The sequence below is a fragment of the Gasterosteus aculeatus genome, chromosome 2, assembly GCF_964276395.1.
Source record: "Gasterosteus aculeatus chromosome 2, fGasAcu3.hap1.1, whole genome shotgun sequence".
Taxonomy (NCBI): Eukaryota; Metazoa; Chordata; class Actinopteri; order Perciformes; family Gasterosteidae; genus Gasterosteus; species Gasterosteus aculeatus.
Window position 1 is genome coordinate 4809625 of NC_135689.1, and position 14890 is coordinate 4824514.

The window sequence follows — 14890 nt, forward strand, 5'->3', positions numbered from 1 at the left end:
ACAGTTATTTAGAGCAAGCAATTTCAACGTCAAATCTGCATCATCAATTTGCTTGAAACTCACATTACAGCAATTAAGCACATTTCCCAAGCCCATTAGCAATTACATTGATACGGTTGGTGTGATTTAAGAAGTTCTATAATCTTGAAGGGGGTGTGACGTAGTGAATGGTTACACTCTGGATGAAGTAAAGGGGTTCCCGAAGAACAACACACATCACAGGAACATTTCCTCCCAATCCCGGCCTCCTTTCATTCTCTGCGGCGGGATCAGCGAGAGGCCTTTGCTGAGGAATCGAATTCTTGACGCAAACGGAGTGACTGCGTTCCATCAGAGGAAGCACTATCGCCGTAGTCCAGTGAGCGGGAAAATCTCGCCAGCAAAAACACACGATAAGCTCTGCCTGTCCCGCTTTGGGGACAGGAAGCTGAAATTGTGTGATTGTCGCAGCCGTGGAAAATCTCTCAGGTAAAAAAAAAACTCCACCGCAAACCCTCGCTTATTTGGTAGATACGGGGCTCGACGGGTCACGGCGTCGCCACGGTACATGACAGCAGCGGCATTAAAAACACCACGAACCAGAGAGAGGGAGTCTCTCCGAGGGAGGGAGAGATTTTCAAATCAGGGGAAAACACACTTACTTAGATACGTATCGCGCATTGCTTCATTTTGCTGACAAAAGATTTTCCAAAAAGCCATTTTCAAGGTACAAAACTACAAGAATGCAGAAACTGGTATAATTTGGAACAGCCACTGTAACCCACGGTGATAACGGACGAGTTCCAATCATGCAGCTGGTTGGCACAGAAAATAGCTGCCGGAGTCCTTTCCGGCTCTATACACTTTGCAAAATTACTAAATATAACCATATCTAAGAGGAATAAATTAAAGGTGCAAAACAAGCATGTGTTACTGAGCTGCCGGGTGCTTTAGAACAGTGAAGCCGTCTAAAAAGAGACATTATTAACACCTTCGCAAAACACATCCCGCCTGACGTCAAAGGAGTGCAAGAAGAAAAAAACAATTCACGAGTTCACGCTGTTAGTGGTGACAAGAGGGAGAGAAACATAGATGTAAAAGGGAGGGAAGTTGGCAAACTGAGGGTAAGGGGGGGGGGGCCCACAGCGGGCCCCTCTGCAGAGAGAGGAGTCGATGTTAGTAAAGTCTACTCTGTAGCGTTGGAGAGGTCAGGTGACTATACACCTTTCACCATATCAGAACATTTGTTCATTCATTGATTTCAAAGTGCATTTCAGTCTCTTAAACAGAGTATCTATGCCCACCCCCCCTCATCTCAGTCGGGATGCTCAAAAGGTGAAAATATACCGTGACAAACAGCATTAGGAAAGGATGAGAAACATTTTATTCAAGTGTGAGTCATGAAATGAAAAAGTCCTTATTTCTCTCTGAAAAAAGTGTTTGCTTCACTTTAAATTGTATTGAAGGAGTCCACTAAACAAAAACTATGCGATACCAAGGAGCATTTCTCTTTTCTTTCAGTTCACTTTCATTATTTTGTGATTCGAGTGTAAAATTGACACTTGATTCCTGAGATAGAGACGCGTCTAAGAGGCGTGAGTCTTAGCAGCGCTGCTCGGCTGTAACACCAGGCTGGACGTGCTCATTTAAACCAGCTCTGTTCTGGTTTAAAGAGGCCTCAGCAGACTCCTTCTCCATCAACCCTGGAGAGTGAGGAAAGATTCACCAGCAGGAAATCTATGTCCACATTTAAACTTAGAGCATTAAATACATTATTGAAAGTCATAAAATCTAGTCAGTTTACTTCTAAACGGTGCAGTGCCGAAGCCATATGAAGATCACAGGATATACGATGGCCATAAGTCTGAAATTACTTGAGCGAGCAAAAAAATTGAGATTCGATAGCGACTAAAACCACTTTCCCTCTGAAGGAGTCAACCAGTAAGGTGCAGGTATTTCAAGTCACAAAAATAAAACCTGCTCATTGTGGGAAAAGTCTCCTGCGACATTCAGGAGCTGCTTCCAAACATCAGCAAAGCCGTTTTAACATCTCAATGCATTTCTTAAAGAAATGTAGGATAATATCAATCGATAACCACATCGAGATTATCCAACGCTGTTGCGATCCCTCCAATAAGCCTCACTTCCTGCTCTTCTATCAGGACCAGTTGCGGAAAACACAATAATCCTATTTATGTAGCCTTTGACGTTAAACAATAAAGGCTCTGTGATTTGTGACTAGAACGCAGGGTATTAATGAAGCTCCAAGGCAAATCATCACGTTCTTTAAAAGTCACACAGCAGCTTAGTGTGGCTTCGACTGGAGGGGAAAGTGTGCTTCAGCTGAGCCTCGTCAGGACTATTTAAAGCAGCAGAGGGGGGGTGGGGGGGGGACAACCATCAGCAGATGTTAGCTGTCGTATTACAGTCATGCGTTTGTACGGGACGCTGCAAGGAACCGAAGGTGTTCGTCACTCACACAAAGTAACTGTGCCTCTCTCCTCCTCTCCCGTAGATCCCTCAGGTGAGCTACGCCTCCACAGCTCCGGAACTGAGCGATAACACCCGCTACGACTTCTTCTCCCGGGTGGTGCCCCCGGACACCTACCAGGCCCAGGCCATGGTGGACATCGTCAAAGCCATGCGCTGGAACTACGTCTCCACGGTGGCCTCCGAGGGGAACTACGGCGAAAGCGGCGTTGACGCGTTCATTCAGAAGTCCCGAGAGGACGGTGAGTCTTTTCTCCGAGCGCCCTAGAGTCTGTTTGGACGGATGCCGGAGGGCTTCCCGCTGTGGAGATCTGAAAACATCCGCAGGCGGAGCATATAAACACATCGATTCATCCGGGAAATGTTAATTATTTAGGTTGGTGGTACATTGGACCTGATGATAATGTTGCTTTTTGGTTGCAGAGGGATCCTGTTTAAATTTGAACCATGACGTAGATTGGATGAACTAAATATGATGCAATAGCTCACTTGGCTGAAAAAGGAATTGAATATTAACCAGATCACGTTTTTAGTCTCTCCACAATTCCATTGACCACAATGCAGCGATGTTCTAGGGCACGTGAGAGGAACTGCTCTGACAACCACACGCAACACAGGGCTGTTTTTTCTTTTTGCATCAGCAACTAGGGAAACAGAAGTCACTTGTTCTCTCCGTCCCGGAGAACGTCGAGTCCGCCACAGCAGAGGAATGAGTAAACAACTCTGTTGTGCAACGTGTGTGCAGCTAATCGCATTTCACTCCTGTCCCGGCTCCCCTTGTGCCAGCAGACAAGTTCTTTTTATTTACTTTAGAGGTCAATAATGGTCAATAAATATATTTTACAGGCACAGGGCCTGTGGACTGCATTGAAAATGTATTTATTATGCTTGTTCAAACAATAGTCATGTGGTTAACCTGAAGCCCTCTTCAGCCTTTCCATGAAATGTGACTTTGCTCGTCTCTTCAGGGACGTATTTGGCGATGCTCCGTAGCGTTGACAGTGTGAAGGTGGGGCTGCAGAGAGCAGACCCCCGAGCACTACGAGGAGATGGCACCGTGCACTGCTGGGAATACACTCAGTTTATCGCGGGGAGCACCGGGCGCACGCTCAGTCCCGACCCCTGACCCTTTGTGGACCGGAGTGTAATCGCTACCGACGTGTCCAGTACTCTCTGTGCCATCGCGTCCCTTTCCTTCCTGCCAGCTCGAAGCTGCAGCCCATCAACGGTCGTCGTGGAGACTGTTGCAGAGAGGGAGAGAGAGGGAGAGAGAGAGAGAGACCAGTTTGTCCGTTTGCCTAACAGCCCATGTAGTGAGGGACTCAGGGCCCAGCATGACAGTTTCAATATGATTGGAGCTTTTTTTTCTGTTGAAATCTGTTGAAATCTTTGCTTTAATGGTGTAAAATGCCGTAATATACAGATGTGTCTGAAAGGTTAAACTCAAATAATTGAGTCTGTGGCTCCAGATGAAAACCAGTGAAAGTGTAAACAAGCCAGATGTAAAAACATCCAAACAGGAACCATTATGCCATAAAGTGTATAATACAATGTGTATAATTAAAGTAGTATAGTTATGTTTTGCCTTCGGATTTAGGATTAAATAGGGGTAACCAGCAGTGGGACAGTGTCATATAGTGTACAATAAGATGAAACGTAAGAGTCATGAGCTTTAGAGCTGATGCTCTTCAGCCATTCAGCCCTTTGAAGTCACATCTGAACCCCCACACGCCTTAGAATTGGTTTAAATATCTGTCAACTCACCATCAAAAGTCTGAAATGCAAACCCCCCCCGAGTTAACATTTGACAAGCTGAAGTAAATGCAAACGCCCGCAGCAGCCGTAACCACGCAGTGACGGTAATCGCTGTCCTTATTGGCACGTGATGGGGCATCAGGCTTATTATTATTACTCACACAGGACCACTCCGATTTAGAGGTTGGAACGGACATACAACATGAGCGGTAGTTGATCATCCATGAACTATTCGTTCCCTCTTCCTCATCCAACCACACAGCGAGACCTCGATGACGTCTGCATTGAATCTTTGCTTCGCCCCCCGCCCCCCGTCCCCCGTCCCCCGGGGGGCCTTCGGGCGTCGGGTTTTGTCGCGGCCGGCCTCCTCGCGATGGCAAACATTTAGAAAAATATATGTCGAGTCTTCAGGCCTGCGGCTCCTTTAAATCTGTCAGAGCGATCGTTTTCCAAACATCCGCGCGCGTCGTGTCTTCTGCACGCTGCGATTCCCGGGTCCCTTCCACTCATTCCGACTTTGATCGATTACACGACAGAGACGCTGAGGACGAGCAGGCGGCTCCGTCAAAACCAAAGCCACAGGTATTTGGCCGCTAAATGGGTTGTGCGGTTGTCTGCTCACATAATAAAACAGCCGGATCAGAACCGGCCAAAGCGTTCCATCTCATTAAGCAGCCGAAGGCCGTGCTGAGCAGCAGTCTCGCCCACCTAATGTCACACTGCTCCTGTTTTCACTGTGTGCTAAATGGGTTTTTAGCTTTGAATGGCAGCTTTGCGTTTGTTGAAACTGGATTAAATCTATGTACATTTAGTTGGTGAATTAAATAGAAAAAACAACTATCAAACTGGTAGAAACGCCAAGCTTTTTAATAGATATTTACTTAGAACTAGAGCCCTACAGAGAGAGAGATGTGTGACTGCGGCAGGTGCTACCATTCACTCAAATTTACATCACAATCAAAAGAGAGGCTTTTATATTCTTTTTTAAAATTTCGGCCTTTTCCTAACAGCGTCCTGCAATTTAATGCTTCTGTTAAAGTCTAGCTGGAGGTAAAAAAATACCCAAATGCATCCAAAGTATGCCCTCACTTCAAATATCCATTTAGCTTTACTGCCTGTCCGTTTGCTTCCTCAAAAGGGAATCCCAATGAAATACAGATGGCTTTGACTGTCCACAGAGCCCAATGTTTGCAGGATGTTTCGAAGACTGTTTTTGCTCAAATAAACTCTTTCACAAAGTGGGTGCAGTTTAATGACACAAGAGAGTCCGATACCATTTGATCCCGGCTCACTGGGCTTTCAAGTGGAGACTGAGAGGAGGCGGCTGGACGTGAAACGGCTTGACACGAGGGCAGTCGATATCTTAGACGAGATGGCAAATAACCTTTAAGACGAGACGGGCCGGCATGTTTCCTTCTCGTTTTTTTATCTTGGAAATACGGCATACTTTTAGCCTCCACTGTAAAAAAAATGTTTAAAGGTGTTTAAACTAAAAAAAATAAAGACAATGTAATAATAATACTTTTGTTTTTTATAGTGCTTTTCTGGGTACCCAAAGCTGCTTTACAATGTAAATCTAAGTAAGAGAAACGTACAGAAACACTAAAAAAGAAATGGAAAAAAAAAAAGAACTGGAGAAAACTGGAGAATGAGTCATGTAGGGGTGAGCGTTTGAATGTGCTCATACTGATGATACAGACAGTGACAATTACAAAATGAGAGAGATATGTAGCGGCTCATAAATTATACTCTGACAGCTTCTTCTTTTACATTTTTTTTTCTTTTTTTACACATAGATATAACATCCAGTGATGCTTTAGTGTCAACATATGTCATTAACATCCTCCAATTTTTTTTCACACAGCTGCCTTGTTACCCGCCAACTCGCTTGTTATTTTCTGTGATTAAAAATACCTTCTGCGTAGATCCTGTTGATACTTGGTCTGCAGGAGGTGTACCGTTTGGTACTAGGGGAAATGTGCAATCTGCTACGAGGTTAGCTGCCTGCAAACAGGGAGGTCATCTTTTGTGGGAATTTTCTGAAAGTTTCTATTGATCCAGTATTGAGAATTCCTGATGAAAGAATACGTGCAGCTTTATGTGCTGTGAGCGCTTTCAGAGACACGCCGGCAACTACAGCTGAAAGTAGAAAGTTTCACTAGAGGGAATGCGTCACTCTCCAAAATATTGTGCCGTTTGCTGCAGCACAGATGCGAGATTAGAGAACAAACACAGAGGTGCACGCTCGCCCACTCAGTCACTCAGTCACGGAAGCGTGGACCCACACTGTCACAGTCGCTCTCAGTCACAGACGCACGCGGGAACGGCCGCGCGGCGGAGCTAATTACGACTGACACGTCGCTGTTCGAAAAACTCTTATGATGACACCGTTCAGCAAGCAAAAAAACAATTCCGGGGCCGGCACACACCCGGAGACGAGGGCAAACGGGATCTGTAAATGAAGCTCGCACGATCCAACATCAACCATTTATGCCTCATGTGCGTCTCCAGTGAGAGTAAACTAGTTGATAAGTGAGAGCTTTCTCCCCGACTACGTCATTCGTTCTCTCCCTCGTCTAAAGGTTGTGCAAACCGTCGGCCCGACTGAATGCATCCGACCGGCGCTGTAGCTCCATTGGGATCGTTCCCATTGTGTAACCTCCATCACGCCGCCCCCTGGGGTCACGGCTGCAGTGTCATAATGGAAGATGATGAGAAGAAAAGAGGGGTGAAACGCGCTTTCAGTATGATGTCACCGTTGAAACGCAGCCTGGCCTTGATGCACATGTTGCTCCGTCGGTGGATTTCTTTCAGCTTGTGCTTCTCGCTGACAAGCTGCTGTCTGTGCCTCCAGTGTTAGAGATTAGAGAGGGTTCTTTCCTCAAGGAAATCAAGGCCATTTCTTTTTTCTCACCTTATTAAAAGCAGTGCGATATGATTTATTTTTCCTGCGGCATTCCCATTACATCGCTGCATGTGATCAAATTAAGTGGATGTTTCAGACTCGGGTGGTGGCACACTTTGAAGTGGAAGTCTCGGAGGAATGTGCATCCAATCCATTTCAACCACAACGATTTTTTTCTTTTCTTTTCTCCAATCTGACACACGTTGGATGGATGGTTTCACATCGTGATTAATTAGACCTTTCTTAAATGACGGTGGAAGCGGAGCAGGAGAAGGACGCTCACACGCAGCTCAGGGATGACGGGGAGATTATGCAAATGTCAGAAACGAGGCTTGCGTTGCTTAGCCTTTTGTCATGAGGGAAATGACAAGAGCAATGACTGGAATATTCACTCACCCGAAACGCCTCGCGGGAAAAGATATTGGCGGAAAAATGCTTCGTATGTTAGGACGTAACAGGTTGCTGGGAAAGCCAGGGAGCATTTCAAAAGTATTATGATGCGTTATCATGTAAGAAAGGAGAAGAGAGGCTAGTGAAGTAATAATTTCGGTATGTCAGAATAAAAGATGACATCCGAACAAGCGTTTAATCCACGACATCAACTTAACTCTCATCACAAATATATAAAAGAGGTGATTCACCAAACTGACTGGGTTTCCTCTCGTTCTGCCGCCACTTTACAGTCACATTGTTCTGCTGCTGCGCCCATTCACTTCGTTTCCCTTTCCCGCTGTTCATCACGTCGGTGGATTTGTAGTTTGCAGCGTTCGTAGCTTTGAAACTGTCACGGCTTGGCGTTCCTTGCATGCGCCCGGATGGTGCCACGTCAGACAGTTTGAAGCTCCATGAAGGGTTTCTGCTGCCGGTGTGCACAGAGAGGTTGTCATGACACAGAACTCACATTTGCATAATATGCTTTATCTCAAACACGCCACAGGATCTTGCCGACACGTCCAGAACTTTTCAAAGCGTGACCCTCCTCATCTTTTCCTGTGTTTGCATTAAACATTCGGTTGGCGCTGTAGCAGTTCACACATCGGTTAATGGAGGATGTTGAGGGATCTTGAAACGGTGACCTGGTGAAGGAATTCCGGCTGTTCCCAGAAACATTTCACCATAGTCAACATTGACGCCAGAAGCCTCGAGACCCCCGATAAGCCTCCATAGCCTAAAGCGTACGGTTCGTTTTAGTTTACTGTTCAGTGAGTAGCTGTTGAATGGTGTGAAACTATGGATTATTTCAATGAGCAATAAAGCTTCCGATTAACAAAATAATAACTAAAAAAAATTTAAGCAAATAGTGAAACGTGGCCTTTTTAATTTCCCCCGTCTTTATACAGTCAGCGGTCCAAACCATCACTGATAAATAGAACAAAGAAAAGCATCTCATCCAGACATTTGAGAAGCCCAAACTAGCAAATCACAGAATTAATCGACTAATTATCGCAGCTCTGCTCTCGGGCAAGTTTTTTTTTTTTCTGCTGCTGGCTGTATCAGCAGAGCAGCAGCAACAAGAAGCCATTCATCACATCTCAAGCACTGGTAAAGAAACTACCCTGATGTGCCTGGGGACGAGAACCCCCCCACCACAGAGATTTAAATTCTGATCATCATTCATTGTTTCCCTCCTCTGTTGTCACAAATGGAGGCAACACAACACACCGACTGACGCGGCCCGACGCGCTCGCATCAGACCGAGTTGCAGGGAAAGTTTCCTGCAGCTCTTTGCCGATGTGAGAATGTGGCCCTCCGGGCCGCGGCTCACCCACGCGCTTTTAGACGGCGCCATTAGCTTTGCCTCACGTGAGGACGGTGTGTGGACTCTGACACGGCTTCACTACATTCTCATGGTAAGAGTCAGTCATTCTGTAACCTAATTCGTACTTCGCCCCGGTGAGGCTGTTCGTACGGGCGATTCTCAGGACACACCAAGCAGGCGGGTTTTCAGCATCATTTCAAGACCCGGGGACCTGAATAAACTAGATGCTCTCCAGCTAAAACTACTCGGTGGTAGCAATAACATGCAGTTAAATCGTTCTCCTGAAGAATATCATTAGCATTATTTCAATGTCTGTAGGGGAAGCCTGTGTCCTCGGGTCAAACCGACACATTGGTGGAATAATCTCAGCTCAGAAGTTTTCAGCCGCTGTAAAATAGGACAGTGTTTCTCCAGCCTTTGTGCTTACACTGCAGAGATGAAATAAGTTTATTATGTAACGTCATGGAGGTCAATAAATAGTGTTCATAGTAGCAGCAACGGTTTCTTTGTATTTCACCATTGTGTGGCACATGGATTCTTGTAGATTGAATAGCTCGTGCTGATGTTCGGTGTTTTAACTGCAATAAAACTTAAAACAAACCTCCCACCTCATAAAATTACTGTGACAGCATGAAAACCGACGGCAGAAAATCTATTTGGTTCAGAAATGTGGCCAAGCTAGTAAAGAGGAGTTATACACAAACAATTATGCTACAAGAGTCGTATCACATTGGTCAAGTTTTAATTTTCCAACTTTAAAGAACCAACATTACTACATATACATTCCCGGCAGGCAGCAGTGTGAAGGGACCGAGTGGGATGAACCATATGTACCAAACAAGGTTGCCCTCCGTGGGCTTCCCCTGTTGAATAGAGAGCGGGTCCGGTCTCCTCGGGGACTCGCAGCGCTGCTGATGGCGGAGCAGAGTTGCTGACGGATGTAATACCGGGACCCGGTTCGCCATTTGGCTCAAGAAAATAGCCACGCCAACAAATACTTTCAGTTGATCCATCAACTTTGGGGCCAGAGTGCGACTACGTCTCTGCACTGCGGCCTTTCTCACGTAAACCGTCGCAGATTGTTAGCAGAGTCATCGATACAAGATTGAGTGGAACGTTCTTTTCTTTCAGCGAGCAAAGATTAAACCCCGTGCAGTTCATAACATTGATGTCAACGAGCTAGTTGAGCGTGCAGCACATGTTGTGGCTCTGGGGGGCTTCGATGCTCCCCTTCCTCACCGTCGTTATAGCGGAGGACGTCAGTCTAAAATGAATTATATATAACCACCCTAACAAAGTAACGTGCTTTAATGCTTTAACATGCTCTGTATGCCTCCTTGTAGCAGTCCCTCTCTCAGCTGAAATATGTATTTTGCTAAAATATCTTTGTTTCCTACAACAGTTAATAACCAGAAGGCCTCTTCTGGGGGGCCGTCGGCGCCGCAGCCTCTTCAATGGATTGTGCGATGACAGAAGTGCAATCTTCTGTTCGTAGTAGTTCGAGACTCACCGCTTCGGTACCGCTCGTCAGTCCCTCCAGTTTACGGAACAGCTTCTGAAGCACTTCAGAAGTCCTTTAAGTTCCTCGCAATCGCTCACATTCAGGAGGAAAAGCTCTCTGAAGCGTCATCATTCTTCTCCACCGCTACGCTCCATTTAGATTACGACGTATACAACGTATGATTAAGAAGGAGCTAGAATTCCTTCAGTCGGTTTCTAGGTGGAATGACAGTGGCGTTGAAGGTGTTTGCTCGGCCTCCTGGTGCTCGAACACACGGTCTCACCTGTTACAAGTTAAGCAGGTATCCTCAAATATTTGAGCTTAAATTCCACACTACCAATAAGTTTAAGTCATTATTAGCATTATTCCGTCCACATTACTCGGAGAAATACTGTATGCACCCATTTCATAACCATTTTCCCTGGATTACTTTCAGGGTAGGATCATTATTGTAGCGTGTGCTTTTGTTTCAGATATCCTCTTGGCTGCACACTTATTGGAAGATGCATCCAAGCAATCATCGTCCCCTTTGATCTAATCTTTCTTGTAAACATCATAGATGTTAAAATAGAAAATAACTTCCTTTTCATTTTTGTTGCATCTCTGCTGCTTTGACGTGAAGTGTCTTTGAAGTGTGCGGCGAGTTTTACACGTCTACGGCTACTACGTGTTCTGTAGTTATTACCATTTAAATTCAGAGCTGGTGGAAAATCAAAGGACACTGATCATCAGCCAATGGAATAATAATAATAATAGACGTCCACACCCAGTTTGCTGTTCCTAAACTTCACAACTTCACTGTCCTCTAATGTCATAGAACCAAGCAGCAAGGGAGAAGTTCTGCGTCTGCACCGTGAATTGATTTGAACTATAAGGTGGTGCAACATGTTTCAAAAAGCCTCTCGCTTTCGTGTTGAATTTGTATCCGGAGCACATTTTGGGTAGATATTTTAATTACGAATGACGGGGCCAACAAATCGGTAAACGCATAGATAGATTCAAACACACTAAATGAAACATTTTCAATACGGTTATCCCTAAAACATAATGAAAACGTACCTTTCCCAGGTCCTCGGTATGTCTTCTCTCCTGCAGACCCTTGTTTACATGGGCAGAGCCCAGGGGGACAGAGAGCATGTGTTTGTGTGTTGAACCACAGTCCAGCCTGATCTCTGCAGCAGAACATCAGGCCCAAAGCCTCTCCGATAACAACAACGACCACAACGAGCACTCAGCGAGTCGCCGATGACGTCGCCAGGTCCACTCGGACAGATACACCTGTTTCAAATTCATTTTAAATGATATACTGTGTGTACGGAGCACCGCTGTATGGAAAGCCCTCTTTGGGTGAAATGACGAGGGTCGTGGATAAATGGCACACATGTTCGGCATAATGCAGACAAATTACAGCGATCGCAGGTGGAATTGGGGTCATTCATCTTCTGCCCTCCGATATGAAAGCCATTCATGTGGTTCACATAAATTGTATTCACCACCACATTTCAAAAGCAAGTAGTTTGTGCTTCGAACACCCATTGTAGCGGGTTTTTTTGTTTGTTTTTCCAGGCAGGAGGAGGTCAGTTATTGTCTCCACATTCAAGGGCTATCTGTGTGTCTCAGGAGAACTATAATTACATATTCTACTCTTAATTGATCCCCTGAGGGAGAAAACATCATTTATTTCCGTCTCCTCAGACCTGCAGAGTGAGGTAGGAGCACACAGTCAGCGACTGAACAGCGCCGCAGGGATTGTGGGGGATTTAGTGTCCTGCTCCGGGGCACTTTAGCAGGGGTTTGGGGGGGTTTACTGGAGGAGGGAACTGGACCGAGGACTTTTCTGTTCAGGGTCAGCCGCCCTAATGATTCGAGCCTTGTCTTTCACACATTCCCCAGTATCTCCCTCCCACTCACTAGCAGCTGTATGTCTAATAAAAAGTGGAGGAAAGAAGAACACGACCTTGAGCTAATGCGCCGATATTAAAACAAAGCACATATCCTGCGGCTCAACATTTTGCAACCGGGGATGGGTCTGGTTTTTACTAATATAATTTTTTCACGCCTACAAAAACTCTATTTGTCTCCCGTCCCTCTGAGGAGCGTGAGCGTGTCCCAGCATGCACTGGAGGAAAGGCCGGGGAACACGCCGGTTCATCAACTGGTTTGCAGTTTACCAACTCGGAGGTGATCTTGTTAATCTCTGCATTCAGCTGCTTCTGGTTCACTTTCCTTTCTGTGAGTTCTTGTTCCACATGAACCGCTGTCATCACACTACAGAGGCTCTTTGCGTTGGCCGGTCGGCCAGACATGGCGCGCCACTGCATCGATGGAACAGCGCTGCTGTTCAAAGCAGAGGCGAGTTTCAAAGCTGCGTGCGGCTCAAACCGGCTGAGTGATCAGTCACTGTTTATGCTTGTTGCCAAACAAATCATCGGCTCGCCAAAGGAACTACTCCGGTCTCTACTGTAGAAGCAACATTCAGGTTGTTTTAGATCTATGCGCCTTACAATGGAAGCAGAGAGAGAGGCTCACTGTCTCCTCAGCAACGGATATTTTTAGAGGCGTTTTTAAGATGCTCAGATGTTAAGTGCTGCCTCACTCCACCAGTAGATCAGAGAGTGTCTTCGGGTGCCAGAGCGCTGCAACAGGTTACTGGGACAATGACATCGGGATCTGTGAATGTTTACTTTCTTCACTTTGCGAGAAACAACCCAGTTGTGACTGATTCTTAATCTGCATAATGTTCAGGTCATAATTGTAATTTTATCAACGGACACAAAACACGTAACATTAGTTTGATGGCTGCTACACATTTGTAATGAAGTGCTTTATAATTGTCTCCTGTTAAGTGCCTTTAGGTGGTGGTCTGGTTCAGTGAGGGTAGACTGGTGAGAAGCGGTGTGCCGACAAGAGGGGGGGCTCTCTCCCTAATTACATCCTGTCCGATCGTAAAATGGAAACCAGCAAAGTGTTTTATTGAAAATCTGATACCTCTTAAGAGAATTGTTTCATTAGCTAAAATTATTATAAAATGTGTAATGAGGAAGACCTATAATTACCAAGCCCAATTAAAAGCCACTTAGGCTGGATGAAAACGTCCTCTGGAGCAGCTTGGCGGAGGCGGATCAACCCTGTGAGCGATATTTCACTGTGCAAATACTGTGAAACCCTCATATTATTATGAAGGCACGCATCCGTGTGTGTGTGTGTTATGAAAACAAAACCGAAATAAGGGATCCATACTTGGAGTGTGGGGGGGGGGGGTTTCCTCCTGGGGTTCTCCACGGAGGTCGAGCGGTGCTGCGGCCTGCTGCTGGTTGTTGTTTGGGAAGTGGAGGAAGGAAAAGGATGATCGCTCTGCGTCCACACAGCAGATGTTGGGGGGAACTGAAGTAGCAGTGAGACACAGAATCTAGTGATCGATAGAGCCGCTGAGAGCTGCTGCATTTAGATTTCCCTTGTGTCGGTATCGGCGGAGTCTGTGCGACGACACGGAGAGGCAGACAGGCAAAGCTCTTCTTCAGCCTCAGCTAACAACATCGAAAGGTTCACAAATATGGGCAACACCCGGCGGCATTTCCCTTCTCTTGAACGCGACTGGCTATTTATAGCACACGCGTCAGTCATTTGTCAAATGCAGCTCTAACAGCGATGGTCTCTTTCTCCTTGTGTCGTCATGTGCATTGATCAAAGTGTGCAGGTATATCTCATATCAGCACACACTACACACAAGTCCTTCACAGTTGGAGTGGAGTGAAAAGATTTCATATGAATTGGAATTTAAATACAATTGAGCTCAGTGAGGCATTTGATTAGTACGAAATGCAGGTTAGATTTGAGGAATCTGCAAAAACTATGACTGATTATTATTAGAGGTTGTTTAATCATACTTTCCCATCTCCCTGTCATCATCATATCACTCAGGCTAAAAATGGTCTGAAATATGTGTGAGGAGATTTGTTTATACTGTATGTTTCAATTATTCATCTCGCCCCAGTTCATGTATGTTAAAATCCCAAACTATCCACCAATCTGTGACAACTTTGATACTCATGTGAGGTTCAAGAAACAATTTGAAGCAACTGTAATGAAACGAAGGGGAAAAGGTCTTGCTTGATTTCCAAAGGAAACATCCCCCCAACAACCGACAGAGGAATCTCTCTCACCCTTCGAGTGAAGGAAGCGCGAATCCATGAACGAGGCGAGTGGACGTATGAGCCACCGCAGGAAACCGTTACACGCAGCCTTGAGGAAAAAACTACTAAAACGAAAAACAAGGAAAAAGGAAAAGATTTGAAGAGAATGGGAGCCTCATTAAATGAATCCTCAGTGCACTGCTATCAGAACAATGTTGCAGGTCGCTGACTGAAGCCCCCTCACTTAACCCAAAGCGACATCCTGTCCCTGCGAGCTAAGCGGCGCGTCATCGTTAACTCAACCCGCCGCCCCCCACGGCTCTTTCCTCATATTCCCAGTTTTCCGGCCTTGCGGTGTCTGTTTTCAC

The 14890-nt window shown here is 45.7% G+C and overlaps 1 protein-coding gene across 3 annotated transcripts in view; it reads left to right on the forward strand.

The window, feature by feature from the left end:
- Window positions 1-14890, forward strand: part of LOC120829373 (metabotropic glutamate receptor 4) — a 122158-nt gene that overhangs the window by 78991 nt on the left and 28277 nt on the right. For all 3 annotated transcript variants that reach the window (XM_078087156.1, XM_040193409.2, XM_078087150.1), the window contains exon 3: window positions 2495-2711. In XM_078087156.1, coding sequence (XP_077943282.1) covers window positions 2495-2711 — 217 coding nt within the window. The remainder of the gene's footprint in view (window positions 1-2494; window positions 2712-14890) is intronic.